Source organism: Symphodus melops, assembly GCF_947650265.1.
Source record: "Symphodus melops genome assembly, chromosome: 1".
Classification (NCBI taxonomy): Eukaryota; Metazoa; Chordata; class Actinopteri; order Labriformes; family Labridae; genus Symphodus; species Symphodus melops.
The window spans coordinates 20333608-20354286 of record NC_136691.1 but is presented as its reverse complement, the minus strand read 5'-3'; the positions used below and the strand labels follow the sequence as shown (position 1 = coordinate 20354286).

General features: G+C 42.7%; 1 protein-coding gene across 1 annotated transcript in view; it reads right to left on the bottom strand.

Moving 5' to 3' along the window:
- ube2j1 (ubiquitin-conjugating enzyme E2, J1) overlaps positions 1–20021 on the bottom strand; it is a 46493-nt gene extending 26472 nt beyond the window's left edge. Inside the window, exons 1-2 of the mRNA XM_079340110.1 lie at positions 19650–20021; positions 1703–1776 (exon numbers count right to left, since the gene is read on the bottom strand). Coding sequence (XP_079196236.1) covers positions 1703–1776; positions 19650–19680 — 105 coding nt within the window. The 5' untranslated portion in view covers positions 19681–20021. The remainder of the gene's footprint in view (positions 1–1702; positions 1777–19649) is intronic.
- Between the last annotated feature and the right edge of the window lie 658 nt (positions 20022–20679).

Genomic DNA, 20679 nt, shown 5'->3' with positions numbered 1-20679 from the left:
AAACAGCATCAACTTTTAGGGTTTTAAAAAAATGTTGAATCGGCTCCTTTAATCTGCTTTGTTATTGTTGTTTGTAGTTTGAGGGATTATTTTATGTTCTGTCTCCTTTACGTTTGTCTTCGTGCTGTGAATTTCCTTTTAAGTGAAATGTGCTCTTCAGATAAACTTGCCTAAGTTTCCTGATCAAACCGGCTTTGGATCCTAATCCGAAAGTTTGATGGAAAAACATCAAACTTTATTCACATGTATAAACAAAACGGTCGTCCTTGTTGTCATTCTCTAAACTTGGACTCACTTGGACTTTTTGGCCCGCAGCTTGCAAACAAACGAGCCCTTTGACTGAGTTAAATGAGGAAGAGGAGCTGATGAAGATTGTTTTCAACCATTGAAGCCTCTTTCATCGCTGCTGCTCGAGCAAACCAGAACAATTCAACACATTGTTCTTCTGCTGCAGAGTTATTTTAACATTAACACTAAACAATGACATGTTTTGATGACGATTCATTGTAATCATTAATCGTTGATTAATCATTGATTAATTGTAATTTTTGCATTTACAAAAGTTTTGGCTTTTATTTTGAATTTTGTTACTGTCCTTAGCTTAGAGTACTTCCTGTTTGAATACAAACCAGCTTTTATTTTGAAAGACACTTGTGGTAGACTAAAGTTTTCGACAAAAACTTACCCGCAGAAAAGGAACTCATGGATACGCTTCGAAAACGAAAATACAAACAGCTCAAAAGAACAGTGACAAAGGTAAGCGCTCTGCTCTCGTCTGCTCAGCTGATGAGACATTCAGACTTCTTTTACATCCCTGTGACTACAGGGATGTAACAGAGCAGCAACATTTACACATTAAAACAGCTCATGTTGGTTTAGATCTCATCAGTCACTGTTGAGGTCGAGGATGTTCATCACACTGAGGATTAATAAACCTCTTGAATACATCGGAGTCGTCAGAGGGACTCTATAGCGCCCCCCTCAGGTTAAAACTGGCAGAAGAGGGAAGGGGAGGTATCAGCTCTTCTTCCTGCTCCTGTCGCTTAATAGTTGAGACACTGTTGACTCAACCTCACAGGTTTTATTCTTAAATCTACAGCTCAGGTGAAGGTACCGGACACCACAAGGCCACTGAGCTTGTTATTGAAAACACACTCCGAGACGCTCGGCTGGCAGTCCAAACTGTGCCACCGTTTTTATCCAGGTGGGCTGTCGAGTGAAACTGGCTCCATGTTGTTTAGTGCGGATTCATTATTCTTTTGTCTGGGCTAAATTTATTTCTCGCCGTCTACTGCGTCATCATGTGGGACAAATCGAGCTTTACCTAAAGGATCATTAATCTGTAACAAAGGGCCTCGTCGTCAGCGTACTTTAATAACATGACAGAGTTGTTTTTGATGTCAAATTGACTCCCGAGTAGAGAAAAGAACATCTGACACAAACCCTCCGTGGACATCTCTGGTCCAGAGAACTGGCCCTGTGTTGATATTGAGATTATCCCTCAGAGCCTTCAAAAAAGTAAGAACTGAAAAAAACTGGCAATGCTACAGGTTGAAAAGAGAGGACTAAAAAGCAGAGCTGGAGAGGCTGTGGATGGAGAAAGGTCTTTGAGGTGTGTGTGTGTGTGTGTGTGTGTGTGTGTGTGTGTGTGTGTGTGTGTGTGTGTGTGTGTGTGTGTGTGTGTGTGTGTGTGGAGGCTTACGTCCAGCGGCTGGGCGTGGTAGTGCTCTGTGGGCTCCCTCAGCTCAGCAGCCTCCTTCATCAGCCTCTTCACCGCTTCAGAGAAAACACACAAACACAGCGCGGTCAGTGCATGGAAGGTGAAACACATCATCACAGCCGGCTGCAGTCGGCCACCGTCGTCCCTTTGAACTGCAGCGGCTGTAAGCAGGACGTTAACACAGACGGACAGACGAGCAGAGCGCGTGCAGTGTTCTGTCAGAGTGTCGACCAAGCTGCTTCACATGTCCAACCCAAAGACTGAAACCACCTCTGGCATTTCTACGTTCCTCGACAGTGAAGACAATCATAAACTTCAGAATAAGAGCATGGACACTCACAGGAAGTCCACATAGTAATCACAATGAGCCAACATTTCAAGTCCTGAAACCAAACTTTAAACCTCATCAGCTCAAATTGTCTTCCACTCAAGACAAACCAGAGTGGGACACGGTTAGTGTTCACGCCCCGTGTATGGAGGCTGGAGCACGCCGCCCGGGTTCAAATCCCACCTGTGGCCCCTTTACTGTCATTTCTCTCTCTCTCTCTCTCTCTCTCTCTCTCTCCCTCTGCCTCTCTCTCTCTCTCTCTCTCCCCCTCTCTCTCTCTCTCTGTCTCTCTCTCTATCGTGTGACACAGCAGAGCTCTCTGGAGGCAGACACACAGGATTTGATTTTCTAACACATTTGTGTTTTAAGGTTCAATCTGTAATTCTGGCTGCTTGTGTGCAGACGTGAGAAGTTCTCAGGAACATCTGCTGGTGTTCACGACCCGGCCTGTAACATTCACTCACACAAAAACTCGCACACACACGCAAACACACACACACGCGCTCGGGCAGCGAAGGACACGTGCCCCTTGATGTGGCCGCAGGAGGAGAGAGTCTACTGGAGGCAAACCCCGGGGTTAAATATCCCATCATGCTTCAACACAAGGTCATTTAGTCACGACAGCGGGTGTTGATGTTACAGCGTTAACAAAGTGCTCATCGCATGCTGCAGCTTTTTAAACTGCAAGGTCGATTTTCGAGCTTCTTTTTCTTCTGCTCGCTGCTCTCGAGCTCAAAGTGTCAGCTACGAGCCGCTGCACGAGGAAACACGGCGGGCTGAAAATTGGAGAGTAATCGTGAAAAGGAAAGCGGAACTAAGAGGCATTCATGGAGGCAGGAATCAGTATGGAAACCAATCGAGGGCGGACGGAGCCTGTGAAATGAAACACGGAGGGAGAGGATGAAGGGCAGCAGGGATGAGTAGGAGGGCAAATAACGGGGATGAGGGCGAGCAGAGAGGAAGTGCAGGCTGCGGGGGGGGGGAGATAGTCTGACACCACGCAGCTCTCAGGGCACGTGCTGTGTGTGCTTGTGCCCGAGGACAGACACTGTTCAGTGAAGACGTCAACAAACTACTGTAATCACCACAGCAGACACTCTGTGTGTGTGTGTGTGTGTGTGTGTGTGTGTGTGTGTGTGTGTGTGTGTGTGTGTGTGTGTGTGTTTGCACCAGAGAGCAAGAAGGTCGTGAGGCGATCTCGCAGTCTTACTGAGGCTTAAATGTTGAAGAGGAAACGAGAGGGCAGAAGGGAAAGTGATCGATGCTGGGAGAAATTCAGCTCCAGCCTACGAGAAACTCTACTGAAACAAAAAAAAGAAAAAACACCTCACATGTTTTGGCAGGTTTTCATTTCAGGAGATTATTTCCCAGGATGCAGAAACTCCTGAAATGTATTCAGTTTGTTTTTTTTTTAAAGAAAGGAAAGGAGCTGATACAGATGTCTGTTTCACAGAGGGATGACTAAAACACAGCACGACACGAGGGCTGAGCTATCTTTATACCACAATCTCTTTTCATCCATTTTGCTCAACTTTGAACACCGCTACTGATACTTTCACACAAACATGAATAATGGCTGCCAATGAATTCATTAGAGCTCAGTGCACAGTAACACATCTGCACAATGAAGAGGGAAGAGACACAATCATCGAGAACAAGACGTTGACGTGAAGTCAGGTGATGACTGTGCACCACAAGATCTGTCAAAATAACACAAAGAAGACAGGTTTCATTATTAAAAAAAAAAAAAAGCATTTGCATTTAAAGGAAGAATCATGAAACTTTTCCATCCAGTAGGTGTCGCTCTTGAGCTCCAGCATGAAACCAAAACTAAACGGCTGTTTGGCTGCACCGCCGCTCTTCTGAAGCGTCCGCTCTCCTCCACCGACACACCTTCAACAAAAACCAGTCCTGGGCTCGAGCTCAGGTTGCCTGCAGCCTGCGTTGTTGTGTTAGCAGTCTATTGTTAGCTTGTAGCTTCTCATTACACCTGAACTGACACAGAATGACGGTGATCGAAAACCTCTGAAGTGACATCAAAATAAGCAGCGAGTATGTTCTTCTTCTCTCCTCTATGACTTAAACAGCTTTAAACACAAGGAGAGCAGCCAGCTGTAAACATGATGTAAACACAGTGCTGACAACAACACAGCCAGCGGGACTCCAGCTTCTCCCTCTTATATCTTGAATTTCCCTCGGGATCAATAAAGTATCTATCTATCTAGACAGAGAGAGATATTTACAGGATACACTGAATGTCTGCCATTATTACGCTCTTCCTGTAAACTTGAAAAACATGACTCTTTACAGCAGATCACAGGTCTTTGTTCCGTCTATAGTTCATCGGCCGCTTTCATCCAAAGAAACACTGTGCAAACAGACAGCTTTAAGTCTGATCTGACACACAGGTTCTGACAGGAAGTGACCAGATGTGACACACAGGTTCTGACAGGAAGTGACCAGATGTGACACACAGGTTCTGACAGGAAGTGACCAGATGTGACACACAGGTTCTGACAGGAAGTGACCAGATTTGACACACAGGTTCTGACAGGAAGTGACCAGATGTGACACACAGGTTCTGACAGGAAGTGACCAGATGTGACACACAGGTTCTGACAGGAAGTGACCAGATGTGACACACAGGTTCTGACAGGAAGTGACCAGATGTGACACACAGGTTCTGACAGGAAGTGACCAGATGTGACACACAGGTTCTGACAGGAAGTGACCAGATGTGACACACAGGTTCTGACAGGAAGTGACCAGATGTGACACACAGGTTCTGACAGGAAGTGACCAGATTTGACACACAGGTTCTGACAGGAAGTGACCAGATGTGACACACAGGTTCTGACAGGAAGTGACCAGATGTGACACACAGGTTCTGACAGGAAGTGACCAGATGTGACACACAGGTTCTGACAGGAAGTGACCAGATGTGACACACAGGTTCTGACAGGAAGTGACCAGATTTGACACACAGGTTCTGACAGGAAGTGACCAGATGTGACACACAGGTTCTGACAGGAAGTGACCAGATGTGACACAGAGGTTCTGACAGGAAGTGACCAGATGTGACACAAAGGTTCTGACAGGAAGTGACCAGATGTGACACACAGGTTCTGACAGGAAGTGACCAGATGTGACACACAGGTTCTGACAGGAAGTGACCAGATGTGACACACAGGTTCTGACAGGAAATGACCAGATGTGACACACAGGTTCTGACAGGAAGTGACCAGATGTGACACAAAGGTTCTGACAGGAAGTGACCAGATGTGACACACAGGTTCTGACAGGAAATGACCAGATGTGACACACAGGTTCTGACAGGAAGTGACCAGATGTGACACACAGGTTCTGACAGGAAATGACACACAGGTTCTGCTAACGGACACAGCACCACTACAAAGATGAAGATTCTAGCTTTAAAAGTCTTTTCTGTTTCCACCGCACAAAAAGACGGTTCCACCTTCATCGATGACAATCTGTTGAGTTTTCCTGAAAACATTCAGCTTCAACAGAAACCCAAAAGACCACAAAGCTCTTTATCCATGCGGCACCGCACAGAGGAGCCAACGAATGAACTAACAGACAGGAGGCTTAGCTGTGCACTGATCTGTGAACAGCTGAACAGACGGGCGCTCCATCCGTCACCGGGAGCACGGAGCGTTTCAGATTCACCGCGGCTGAGCGGGCTGAAGGCGAGGCGGCCTCGTGCTGAAAAGACTGACCCACAACTGGAAGCTCACAACGTTAGTGTGATCAGCCCGTTGCTACTCAGGGTGCTGTTTACAAAGCTTTCTAATGATTTCAGACTTGGCACAGACTGCCTTGTGTTTCCTCCTTCAGGGACTCTTAATCGTACCACAACACGGTCCAGTTCGACAAGGCTGGAAGAGTTACACTTATTAAAGAAATATGAGAATAAACTCTGGACTTTTTTTGCACACAGAAAGTGTTTTAGAAAATCTTCACAGATGCTGAAAATGTGAGAGAGCCTACATTTTGGCCCCATCTTTTTACGACAACAAGATGGGACTGTTTTTGTGCTGTAGCGTTTGTAGTGCACGTATTGATTCACCGACAAGCCCAAGAGTCCTGACTGTACAAACTGGAGATGTCGCCGGGGTCTGTCCGTTTGCATACGATCAGGAAAAGCGTCTCAGTGAACACTGTACGACCAATCACGCGAGAGAGATAGAGATAGGGTCAAACATTTTATTTTCAGTAGTTTGAAACAGCCGGTCAGTTCGGTTTGTCTCGGTACAGCGCGCATTTTGCGGCGTTTCCACAGACTAATCCCGGGAAAGATTCTTAAATAACCGATCCGTATCGTCCTACGGGTGGCTGTGGAAACACAAACAGGATCAGGTTTTACTGAACCAAACGGTACTGATCCATACCGGACCGCTGTGTGGAAACAGTGCTATAGTCCATCTCTGAAAGTTGTTTACGTACCTGACGGGCTCAGATAGTCACAGACAGTCTTTACTGCAGAGATAAACCTATTTGGTCAAGGAGGGGATGTTTCATACTGAAAGATCTCCCTCAAAAGCAACAACAGTCTAATGACGAAAAGAGCCACATTTATCCGACGAAACAAGGAGTTGCTGTTCTACCTCGGCCTCCGTCTGTGAAAACCTCACAATGACACTCACAAACAGTTCAGCTCGTCCATTTGTTATCTAACAAAACCAGAAACAAACACAGCTACAGCTGTATAAGTGTGAGCTTTTAAAAAACGACTATCTACTGTTTTTCTTCAAGGATTCTGTCTCTCTGTCAGACTCTCAGTCCAACACGACTGTGTGTGCGTTTCATTACTGTCATCACGGACTGCTTCATGGTCACTTTTAGAGGCACTATAGACGAGCAATTCAAAAACATTGCAAGCCAAGAAAAAGCTTTATTTTTGATTATCTGGCTCACACTCCGGTATGTGTGCAAATGGAGTTAAAAGCTAATTAAATTCTGTGAAGGTGGGAAAATAAGCTGGGAAGATTTGTGTTTGCAGAAAACCTGAATGTGCCCGGCATATTGAACACTGTTTGGCACAAACAAGCCAGAATCATCGTTAGTGTGTCCGCATGTCCTCAAGTTATTTCTGAGACCAAAGAACTGTTACAGGTTAGTGAAGAGTGGTTCTTAGAAAAGAAATAATAATGGAGGAGAGAGGGAGAAAACTTTTGACAGCTATTTGAATAAAAAAAGAGCAGACGGGAGAGGAAGGACTCAGCGGGGAGAAGGTAACGTGAGGAACCTCACAAAGAGAGATTTTAACCTTCGACAGGAGCTGCTCAGCTGCACCCTGTCGGGACCAGAGAGGAAAATGTCACTCCACCACTTTGGACCCAGGAGGGGAACTTTGAAAATGCTGATTTAAATGGCTGGTTTCATGTCTTTGCTCTAACATGACGGAGAAGGAGACAAGACTGTAGGACACGTGCTGCACAGAGAGAGAGTGTGTGTGTGTGTGTGTGTGTGTGTGTGTGTGTGTGTGTGTGATGCTGTCTTTTATTGGCGGGTTCCTACATGTTTTCCATTTCAATACCTGAATTTATTCATAGAGTTAAATCCTCGCCTCAATTAAAAGAATTCCGTGTTGACTCGATGTTTTCTGCTGGTTGAAGTGTGTGAACCATGCTGGATCGTGTTTTTAATGAAGGGCTAAACGTTGAACGCTTGGAGTCTGGGACAAAAGGCACAGAACAATTAAAAAATGACAACTTTATGCCAGAGAGAGAGAGAGAGAGAGAGAGAGAGAGAGAGAGCGAGAGCGAGAGAGAGAGAGGTAGGCGCCTCTAGGCTCTGCCTTCAACATCGCAAAATGCCTTTTTTAAATTCCCTGGAGGGGGGGATAAGGTCCACTGTCCATACACTCTTGTAAACGTCAAAACTGAAGCTTCTCAAGGCTTCGCTTAAATAATGTTTATGAACAGCTGCTTGAACTCCGGTAAATAACAGAATATCAAGTGGACCGTTTCAAACTGCGAGGCGTACTCCTCGTGTCTGTGCACCTGTGTGGATCAATTATGCAGATTAAAGTTGTTTGTTGCAAAAACTACATTCATTGAGAGGGAAACACTAATTAGATACAAGACAGAAAATGTTCTCTTTCTTTCTTTCCAATATTGTGGAGATTCCTTTGCGTACCACCAGAGAGAGCCTGTGTACAACTAGCACAGTTAGAGAACCGCTGTACTGTACGATTGGCTGGTTTGATATTCACACCGTTTCTGAAAAGCCAAAAGATTTTCAACTTTAAGTAAAATGTGTGCCCAAACAGGCTGTTTGGAGACTTTCCCTTCATGACATCACAAAGGGCAGTAGCCCCTCCCCCAGGTGGGTGACACTCCCACAGCTGGGTGTTTGTTCTGCCCTCTGAGTGTGTCTCCTCACAGTAAACAATAGGACATGGAACGAGAAAGACCGAGTCCGGACAAGAGCTGGACAATCAGAAGACAGTCGACATGTGGGGAGGGCGGCCTTAACTCATTCCCCGCCATTGACGAGATTTTCCGTCAATTGGTGTTTTCAGTGAAATACGATAGGGGGCGCTCTGACGGATGTTGTGAAAAAGTTACAGGACTGTGGGGCCAAAAACCAACAAACAAGACCACCCGCGGGAAAGTAGAGAGAAAAAACCAAACATCTTCTTCGTCCTTATTTTCCAGCGGTCGGAGTTCGATCAGTCTGTATGTGAGTTTGACGCGCGTCAAAAAGTCAACATTAGCCGTATAGATATGAGATAAAAGCTCTTGAACAGTACAAACATGCCGGCGCCAGCAAGGAGATATTCGGCTGCGGAAGCTACAGAGTTAATTATCGATACAGACTCTGATAATTCATTTTTTGACCTCCGTGAAACTGATCTGGATGAAGGCAGCAGCGGCGACAGCGAATGGAGGGATTCAGGACGTGTCAGAGGTAAGATATGATCACGTTATTTTTTGATTCACCGTGATAACATACACATCTGATAATTCATGAGATAACGTGACGTCGAAATAACATATCCCTCAGTTTTGTACATAAACTATGTACCAAACGAACTTTTGACAGACAAATTTTTTATTGTAATTTCCAGACACAGAGTCCAGGTCTCCAAGGTCCAGGTCTCCAAGATCCAGGTCTCCAAGGTCCAGACATACAAGTAGGTGCAAGAGGTGAGTTATGATAACATGTTTTATTTAGTTTGATAGTATGTTACTTGGATTGTATGATTATTAGATACTACAAGACAAGAGCATCTGCTAATTTGTGAGAGAAGATAAAAAAAGAAATAATTTAGCTTTCATTTTGTACACAAACTATTTACCAAATGAATATTTGATGACATTTTACTGTCATTTTACACACAGAGTCCAGGGATTCAAGGCCCAGGTGTCCTTTACACAGAACTACTCAAGGTGAAAGAGGTATGATATGAAGAGGCCGAAAAATAACGTTCCTCTCTTTGTGCACATCACACTGTTGAATAAAAAAAATGTCTTTCTAATTATTTACAGGTCGATCACAGCAAAGAGGCAGAGGTCGGACCTGTGGATCTTATGGGCGTGGTGGAGGTCAAGTACCTGGTGACCAAGCAAGAGGCCCTGTAAACCAGCCAGGTGCAGGTCCTGGTCCAGGTAATCTGATGTGGAAAGAAATGAACTGGCAGCCAAAAGACTTTCTTTTCACTGAGAATCCTGGACCTCTAAATGATGCTGCTGCTCTTCATCATATCATTCCTAAGCCTGACCTTGAAATGTACTGGTCTACAGATGACATTTTGGTCACCCCCTACTTCAACAAGGTCACGTCCCGAAACCGGTTTGAAATCATATGGAGATTTCTACACTCCAATGATTATGAATCAAGGCCAGCAAATAGCACTGACAGGTTGTACAAAGTCCGCCCTGTCTTATGTTACCTTATATCTAAATTCAGTCAAATGTATCAACCTAACACCAACATTTGCATTGATGAGGGTATGCTTCTGTGGCGTGGACGGCTAGCGTTCAGGGTGTACAATCCCCAAAAACCTGTCAAATATGGCATTAAATCCTACATCCTTTGCGATTCTGACACAGAGTACTGTTACAACATGAAACCCTATTGCAGAGAAGGCACTTCCCTGGGAGACACAATTGTCTCTCTTCTTGATCAGGTTTTTGTTCAACTGATGTTTTATTATTGAAAATAATAATGATATTTAAGTGTTTGTAAAAAAAAAATGTATTTCTGAGTGTATAAGAGAAGAAAAATGTATAATATAGTTTGTAAATGTTGTAGTGCTACACTATTCAAAGAAAATTTCTAATTTTATGTTATCATTTTTATTTATTTTATTTATTTTAAAATATAACTGTAGTTGTCAAATGAAAGTAAAAAGAATCCAAATGTAAACTCAAAATCACTTTTTTTCTTGAAAATAAATGTGTTTTACAAAAGTGCTGTTTTCTCAGCTTTTTGTCCGGAATGTTGTTTTTTTGTGAAAATGGCCGATATTCAAGTGCTGATAAAAAAAAGATTGAATGAAGTTTGAATAAAATAGTTTTTTGTATATGAAAGCAGAGGCTCTGATCTTTCTTTTGATGTATTCAATATGTACATATTCAAAGAACAAAATATTCTGTGGGTCTTGAAAGATTGGTGAAAATGGTGAAAAAGGCTGGCGCTGGCTGGCAACAATTCTAGAATTCTCTGGCGGGGAAAGAGTTAAAGAGACAGCTGTGGAAAATTAGCCTTCTAGCGGATCTTTCATTTGAAGAGCTCAGAGCTCATTTCAGCACACTTTCTATAGTTTTATAGATATGAACGGCTTTGTGTATGCCATCGTCATGTTTTACATTTTGTGTGTCATCACAGAGGAACACAGATTAAAACTTGTGTCCCTCTGAGAAACGTTTAAAAAGCGGACGACATCGTAGGCTGCGTTTGGCGCTGCAAGCCTAAAACACTCAGTTGAAATGTTTTTCCTCCGATGTGATTTATTTATTTTTTTGCTTTTTAAATGTGGCCTGTCTCCGACTCCTGTGGGAATCCACATATTACAGCGGCGTGAACATGTAGGTGTGACATGCGGTGTAAGAGTGCTTCGAGTAGTCAGAAGAAAAACGCGTGGTATATAAGGCTGTAAACGGACGAGTGGGATGGATTCTGATTATATGGTAACAACGGGGCCCAGGTTTAAAAACATCTGAACTTCCCGTCCACAACACTTTGTCTTTTTCCTGCAGCGACGCCGGCATGCAGAGTGTGTAATAACCCAAAAACTCTCAGCATCAAAGGAAATTAGCAGCAGCTGAGTGACTTCGCCACCAACAGTTGTCATGATAGCTTATAAAATTAGCTTCCATCTACTGGAAGTTGTAAGGGCCTTGTTAAGTCTCTATTATGAGATTGTGTCTCTTGGAATTTGTCTTCCTGTAATAAAATGTTTAAATGTAGAAGCCTTGTCACTACGTTTGTGTTGCTCTCAGCTCGTGTGGGCAGCCTGGAACAAACAGTACAGTGCAGTGCGAATGGCTCAGGGTTAGTGTATGTCTGTCCGTGTACTGTACATAGCAGGCACCACTCCAGGGTATGGTACAGTACATGCCTGTTGCTAACGGCGGCAACAAGCCTCATGTGTAGCTTAAGTTTTCCTGACAGCATGGGGAGTAGATGTCTCCTACACAATTACCCAGCAGGCTTTGGTACATGTTGGAGGAACCGGGCCTGAGAAATCAGAGCATTTCTATCTTTCCATGGAACTCAAGCGCAGAAAACAATAGTTCATGCTTTCAATACAAGCAGTTACCACTATCGCACTTGTCTCTTTCCTGGACTCCCTCATCGATCCATCAAACATTTGCTTAATGCTGCTGCACGTATTTGAACAAGCACCAAGAAAACCCAGCACATCACCTCTGTTTTTTAAATTCTTGCACACGTTTGGCTTCCAGTGGACACCACAGTTTTAAATCCTTCTCATGACTCGAAGCCTCTGGTTCCATCTTAAACAGCAAATAACATGAGACCACTTCTTCCCTTCATTATCAAACCACTTTGCACAAATGTACGCGTTTGCTCTGAGCTTATAATGTGTAAACTGTTTGTTGTGCTGCTGCCCTCTTGGCATGGTCCCCCTTGTGAAAGAGATCTTGAACTCAATGGGTTAATAACCGGATTTAATAAAGGTTTAATGGATAGAAAATGTAGCTCCTTAGAAATCTATCAAAGGTGTCATATAAAATAAAAATACAATATTTTTTTATGATCCTGGTCTGGCAATGTTCCCAGCTGACTAATTTTGTCGTAGTTTAGACAGACTTTAAACTCTGTCTAAAAGACGAGTCTGAAGGTAAAAGATCTCTTAGAAATGTGGAAAAAATTGAGCACAATCTGGACAGAAATGTCTTTAAAATTTGATTCCATCAGGACAGAAAGTTGTTGAGATTTAAAAGATCTTTTACATTGCAGGTGCACAATGTCATTTGGTTTGCAGACTGATGCTAACTTTAGCATCCCCATCCTTCAGTCCTCCCTACAGCTGAACATCCCCATGTTGAATGCGTTTCCTGCTTCGTCTGATATCCCAGTTCAACCTTCGTACAACCCCACCTCATTTAGTTTCTATCAAAATGCAGACAAAACCGCAGTGCTCCGAAGAGATGCCCTCTGCTCACATTACTCATTTACATCCTGGTAATAGAGCGGCCTCATGGCTGCCTTTAGGCTGCAGCCCCACCTAGTGGTGGGCAGCAGCATGGCATTTGAAAAAAAGTATTAACAATTTGTTGGTTGTTTGTTTAAATACTGTTTAGTCAACTTAACAAGCACAACCCTCGTCTGGACACGTTCCCAATCCTACGATGTCTTGGCCTCGGTTAGCGTGGGCTTGGCTGATACTTTTTAGACCTACGAAAGTGCCGATTTAGACCAGAGACACGTACTCCATCCAACTGATTTATACATGGGAGCAAAGTAAATGTTCAACATTGTCTCCAAGTATGAGGTGAGCTTCCTTAAAACAGTAGAAATGTCCTTCAGAGGGATACTTTTCACTTTGGGACTGTGAGGACACATCAACACTTCACTTCAAACCAGCTAAATCAATACTTCACCACAGCTTTCTGTACTTGAGTAAAACATCCTCCGAGTATTTCTCCTACCTCTTGGATAAAAGTTATTTCTCTTCTTTGTCTAACACACACTCATGGTCCAGTTCCATAAACTCCAGGTGCCATGACTAAGACAGAGAGAGAGAGGACACTTTCAGGTGGGCTGGGACGATCAAAGAGACTGAGGGAGCTGTATCCAAAAGCAATTGGGTTAAAACTTATTGGCCACCACTCAGTCATGATTTTAGACTGGGGTGGGGATCCATCAGTGTCCTGCAGAATGGAGTCAGAGGCGCTCAGATGTGTGATCGGGCTATCAGGGTTTGACAGGCACTTCAGGATGAGAGATGAGCCCTTTAGTATCTCATCCCCCAATGTCTTCTGGGATCACTTCCACATTTGATGGCAGCAGGGCCTGTGGCAGCTCAAAGTCAGCCTGGGTCTCCTCGGGTCATGGAGAAGATATACTGGGATAGACTCTTCTGTTCTCCAGTATGTTCAGTCTCTTCAGTGGATAATGTGAATCTATCAACAACACATTGATATCTGCATTGCCCCCCCCCCCCCCCCACATCAGGACCAGGAGGTCTTCTGGCTGGATGACGTTGCAGTTTTCAGAGAGAATGATTTTTACCCCTTTGATTTAAAGGTTTGTTTTTCACCCGTCTGTGCTTTATAACAGCTAAAAGAATCAAGTGTGAGCACGGATGGTTTCACTCTCATATGAAGTGAATAACACTCTGCAGCTCTGATTCAATCATCCATCGTTCAGGACTCCTTGCTTGTGGTCTGAGACAGAGAGAGCAGCGTCCAGCTGTAAAGACAAAGTCTTTAGATGGATTGGTCTTTTGGTGGCTCCTTCCTGTCTAATGAAGCTGACTTCAACTAAAGATGAGAGAGGACTGCAGAACTACACTCTTTACTTCCATGTCATGATGACTCAATCACTTTTAAGGGGACGACAATCTTTCAGACGCCAAACGAGCGCTTTAGTTTAAATTATGGATAAGTAGTAGTAAGTCAACAGATCAGCAGCATAATCCAGAACTTTTAGCAGATATGAGCATTTCATGTCAGCATCGCTCTGACAGAGCTGCGACAGGCTGAGTTCTCACAGAGCAGCCGGACAGACGAGACAGTCCCTGTGATCGTCACAGTATCAGGACACCATAAATGTGGTATAAAACCTTTCTGTGTCTTCAAATGAACTGGGTATTTCTGTTATCTTGTTTGGGTCACTCACTTCCTGTCGTACTTGTTCTGCTCTGTGGTAAATTGTGAAGTGTGCCGTGCAGGACAAAAGCAGAAGCGTTGCGTATCTGAGCTGAGCCAACAGGTGGAAGCACACACATTAAATAAGAGCAGAGAGGGACCGTACGCACAGCTGCTGGAAATCAGCAGTAAAGAGTTTAAGGCTCTAAACAAGATTTACATAACTGGATATAAAAGATAAAGCACGGTTTGTAGACAGCATCCAGATTGTTTTGTTTTTTTAAAAACAAGTGAGTGTACAGATCAACATAGTCCAAATGATCCTCTTTAAAAAGCTGCCATGTGTTTTCTTGTCTGGAGGTAAAAGCATCAACGATGAGTTTGTTTGGGCCTGACCTGTGAATTCCTCCTGAGAACAAACAATGTTTTGTCTTTGCCTTTTTTAAAAACAGCACACATTGTCCGTCTGTCTGAAGTGAACATTTTTAAGGTGATTACAAAGTTTAGTTTTAATTGTGAACAAAGAAGTGAGAAAGGTCATGTGTGCATGGAGCGGGGGGGGGGTTTCTCCTCTGGACAGTAAAGCGCTGGCTGTGAAGGACATGTTTGTGTGTTGAGAAGAGACGCGCTGCACATCTGTCCCGTCTCCATGACAACAGTCTGTATAACAGAACCTGCTCTGTCACTTTTTACTGCAGGGTTTTATTATTTGAGATCATTTATTTCCTTATGAGACACGGAGCAGAGAGCACAAGACACGATCCGTGGTAAAGAAGTTTTAACTGAGGCGTCTTTGGGGATTTAGAAAAGCGCCATATAAAACAAATGTACTATTAATATTATTATTATTATAATAATAATTATTATTATAATAATAATTATTATTGTTATATTATTATCATTATCATCATTTGTATTATCATTATTATTATCATTATTATTATCATTAGTTTTATTAGTATTATTAACATTATTATTTTTATTATTATTATCATTAGTTTTATTGGTATTATTATCATCATTATTATTATCATTATCATCATTATTTATATTACCATTATTATCATTAGTTTTATTAGTATTATTATCATTATTATTATTATTATTATTATCATCATTATTTTTATTTTCATTCTTATCATCAATATTTGTAATATTATCATTATTATTGTTATCATTATTTTTATTACTATTATTATTATTATTGTTATTATTATTATTATTATTGTTAAGCACTCAGAGCAGCTAAAAAAACAGCGGAGCGCTCGGAAAAACGACTCCGGGCCTTTTCTTCAGAAGACAAACTGCTGCTGTAAACGCTCCTCAATGAACACAAAAAAAACTTCTAGGTAGAGACAGTCAGATTTTCTGTTTCAGAGAAGAAGGATGTTTGTTTTTGTCCCCTCAGCGTGTTTGTGCAGTAAACCTTAGTATGAAACACTCTCAGTTCAAGATTCTTAAGTTCAGTCAAAAATCATTTTTTTTGTCGGCTCGTTTGGACGTTTTCGCGCCAAATTCGGAAAAAAATTGATCCATACGTCCAAATTCCTGGTTTGTGATCTGGAATTTGAAGCTAGTAAAAGTGACACTGTGTTGTGGCTTTACATTAAAGCCCAAAATAAATCTGTGTAATTCTTTCAGCTTCTTCAGTGGAAGCACAAATATATTTCTCCAGTGTTTTCAAACTACTTCATGTGACGAGAGAGTTACTGAACCAGCCAGTCGCACGCCGCACAAACGTCAGCTCTCTCCCTGTGGGACACGCTGTCACCACCTTCGCTTTCAGCCTCACTACTTGTACGACACGCTGCTTCCTTCCTGCGTTCTCGGCAGACGTAGAGCGCGAGAGGAGATGGCGGGGAAACAGACCCCAGCAGCGTCCTCTGCGCGCGGCGTTACCCTGCAGTGCCTGATGCGCCGCCAGCGCTCCCCTGCTCCGTATCCCCTCCTGCTGCTGTTTTCACTTCCTGTGCCCATTTTTAGGCTCTTCCCTCCGGTGACAGTGAGCAGAGATGACAAGGAAAAGCCCTCTCCCACACGAGTCCCTCTGGCGTGTGTTGGGTGAGCAGAAGTCCGGTCACTGGCTCAAGGCGAGACGCTGATAATCCTCGTATGCAAAATCATCTTATGTAACACATATTTGGTGTGTTGGCCACTGGGAATGATTCATAGCGCGTCCAGAGGGGAGAAACAAGGCTCTGTTGCGTAATCACAAGCTGACTCCAAAGATGTGAAGGAGCGCCGAGGAGAGAAGAGACTTCTTCAAACTCTGACTCTCCCGTTTGCTGCAGCTTCCAAAACATCCAGCTGAGAGGTAAATCCAGGACGACGAGCACGGAGATAATCCCTCTATTTAATAACAGCTATAGAACACAAGTCTGTCACTATTTTACCCCCTGATAGCTTCAGGGACTTTTTTTATTTATTTATTTTAAACAGAAACATACGGCCTCAAATGAAGTATCGACGAGGACGCCAAAAAAAAACCCGCCGGCCAGCGAAAAGTGTTTTCATGGCTTATAAAATGAAATGATAAAAATCAATGTGGAGTGTGAGAGAGACGTTAGACAGGCAAAGTCAGAGCCCGTATCAGCTATCTGTTTAATCACAGAAGTGTCAGAGGAGAAATGTCAGACATCTGCTCCTTCAAGCTTCATGGGTTTGAGTATTTTTTCTTTTTTTGTTTTGCATTCATCACAGCGTCTGAGGAGTCATCTAAATGTCTAAGAGGGTGACAGGGTGCCCCGTGCACAGCCTGAACACGCCACTGAAAATAACTTTACCACAGCTTATTGTTTCGCCTGGAGCTTCGTCAGGTTTCACTAAAGCTCCGACAAAAGGAGGAGGCGTTTGACTCCAGGAACACTTTGATGACATTTTTTTTTTTCATAAGCAGAATAATTGTTTTATGATGAGGGACAGCAATGACAGCAGTGAGTAATGATGGATATATTTCAGACCGGCTGCAGCCATTTAAACGTCAAATACTCGGCACGCACCGCTGTGCATTCAGGGACGAGCACAGGGAGTTAAGAGGCCACAAACAGCCTCGAGGACGCAGCGTCAGTTTGCGTTCAGTCAGGGAATCACATTCACAGACAAGATGCTACAACTTCAAGGTACATCTGCTGACCAAACGCACAGTACCATACTGTACCACTATGAGACAGGAGGGGTCATTAAGGGGCATGTTCAGGCTTTGGTTTTTATGTCAAAATAAAAACTGTCGAAAATAAAGATGGGAAATATCAAACAGCTTGAATCGACTTTGGTATCAAAGATCAATCTGTAGTGAAGATCACAAATCATCTAAATCCACCACCAGGCCATGAGCACACAGAGTTAAACAAGTCCACACACTCTAACTACAACCTTTACTCTTGTTAGTGACGGCTGATTCAAACGATGACTCTCCTCGTGTTTCTAGTGTCTGAGAGCTGCAGTGACCGACACACACTAATATCAGTCTGAAACAACATCAGGCCTCTGCCTCTCTAACGATGAGCCGAGTAATCTGAAGGAAACAACCGGAAACTTCTTCACTTTTCAACCATTTTGTCAGATTCACAAAAGCATTTGGATTTTCCTTTTTTGTCTTTGGATGTAAAACGTTTAGAGGCAAGCTGTTTAAAGAAGCCACACTGGGGGTATAATTAAGTTTCCATTTGGATGAAATATTTATTAATTAATCAAGAATAATTGGCTACGAAGATCAGCCTCCTAAATGTCACATTTACATTGTGTGTATCAGGGTTGTCTAAATAGCAGGTTGTTACACTTTGGTAAACGGAGATGTAATGATTTATTCTTTCACAGGCTAAACACAGATTCTTCTGTTTGTCTTTGTTCTCCAGTCAGAGAGACAGAAGTTCACCACGTAAGACGAGCTTCACTCATTCTGACACTCTGAACGTTGAAACTGAAACCTTCCAACTCTGAACAAACAAATCATGTGTGCCTTTGGGCACTGAACACCTGTGTGTGTGTGTGTGTGTGTGTGTGTGTGTGTGTGTGTGTGGTTGCGTACCAACAGAGTAAACACTGAGGTACTTTGTGATACGTGGCGTGAACTCAGCGTGTCCTCGTGTTTTCAGTTCCTTCAGTGAAGATCCTGCCGTCTGCAGATGTGAACACATCATCCTCTCATTTCTCTCATCGTGCTCGGACCTGCTGGAGACTGCAGGTCCGCAGCAGCGCTCTAACAACGTTTTGTTTTTTTTCTTGTCTTTTCCCCTCTGCACACACTCACAGTGTGAACTCACTGTGCGTTACAGAATGATGAGCGGAGCGGGAGAAGGATCGTCTGTGAGCGACTCCCTGAAAATGTTTCACATTTCTGTGATCGATAGAATTAAACATGTACAGAAGTTTTGTTATTGTCGCCGTGAGAAAATCTTCTGAGTTTCACCTGTTAAAGTTTGTGTGAAGAAGTTTACCTGCTTAGAAAAACCAAGAAAGTACTAACTGGAGCTGGGAGACATGGACCTTGACATTTTATATCTGAATGGAAACACATATCTCTTCATATTTGATCGACACAGAACTAACAAAAACAAAGCTAGCTCCATGTCACATGTCTCACAGACATGTTTATTCAAAGCCAGCTACACAATGCCAAGATGAAAAATGACATTACCAACCCGCGTGTGAAATAAAACGTTCAAATATTAAATAAAAATAGAAACAATATAGAAATACAAAAAGCTGCACATTGTTATGCTGGCTGTTTTTAAGTTTTGCTCACTTTTTGACTAGTTGAATCCTGGTGTTTGTATTATTATTAGCTATTTTGTACATTTTTGTTTTTTTCCACTTGGTATTCTATGTTATATTGTTTTGTTACTGACATTGTGTTTCATTTCCTGCCAGTGTAACGCCACGTACATCTATCTGTCTGTCTGTCTGTGATGTTCAAACCTGTCCTGTTTGTAAACACATGACGGTCAAACACAGGTCTTATATCAAAGATAGACGTGTCCTAATCACACACTGACACCTCTCACTCTTTAAGAACAGGGACAGATCTACAGTCACTGAAAGTATCATGAAGGCAGCTTCATGTCCTCTATATTAAAACATGTAACACACAGCATGTTGTGTAAACAGCACATTTAACATAAACCATCAGCTCATGTAGTGAACGGAGCAGCCTGAAGAAATAAAGAGGATTATTATAAATTAGCAATAGTAGTAGTGTGGTTTGCCTTTCAGGCAACCACCCAAAATATAAACATTAAAGAGAGTGTCATATAAAGACACGTTACAGCACAGATAGACAGATGAACAGGGGTCTTACCCGGACTCTTCAGGTTGTATTTACTCTCCATCCTGTCACAGGTTGACAGCTTGTTTTCAAGATAAACTGCAGTTTAGTATCAATGCTAACTCGTTAGCAAGCTTCTCACCTACTTAACACTAGCTACACTTAGCAGCCCGGCTAACTCTCCTCGGTATTCAATCATGGAGGAAAAACTGCTCAATCTGCGGCTCGTTCACTCTTCCGCGTGTTTCCGTGAGTAGAGGGCTCAGGTCAACACCAAAATCCACCCGTCACCTGAACATTAACGAGCTGTTTCTCGAGTTACTTTCTGTTTTCTCGTCTCAAACTGTTAGCGTGACGTCATCTGTTGAAACGTAAACAGGAAGTGAGTGACGACTGGCTGCCTTCTTCTTCTGCGGAGGAAATGACAGCAGTTCACTTTTTTAAACTTAAAGGTATTTTATTTTATTAAGAAAGGACAGCCTACTCTCCTTAAATATGTATTTTATTCTGTATATAAAATATTTGTATGTATATAGTATTTTGTATATGTTTGGGTTCAGCAGACTATTTGCATACTTTAGATTTAGGGGCTGAAAAATAACAGCATAAATAAGTAAACAGATAGAAATAATGTAAAGGCTTACAAACTAATCTGACTGCTGTCAGCTCAAGAGTGACAAAATAAAATGACAGATCTTTTGTGAGCATATTCTGCTGACCCCTCTCTCCAATCCCATCAGTGTTAAACACAAATCTGGGACTCTTTAAAAAAAGGTTACGATAGAGAGATTTCATACTGATCATGCTGATGCTTTATGAAGGTTCATGGGGTTTACACTGATCGGAAAATTTAACCTGAAAACGTTAACAGTGTTTCGACCACCTGAAAAAAAAAAACCCTAAATGTTTCCGAAACATATTTAGTCCTTTTTTCAAACACACAGTGACCTGAAGGTCAACTGCAAAAACATTTCACTTAACAAGATAACTTTCCCTAAACACAGAAACACATGTGGCTGTTGTTGACGTTTTCTTGGCACAAAATGTTTTTGACTTTCATAAA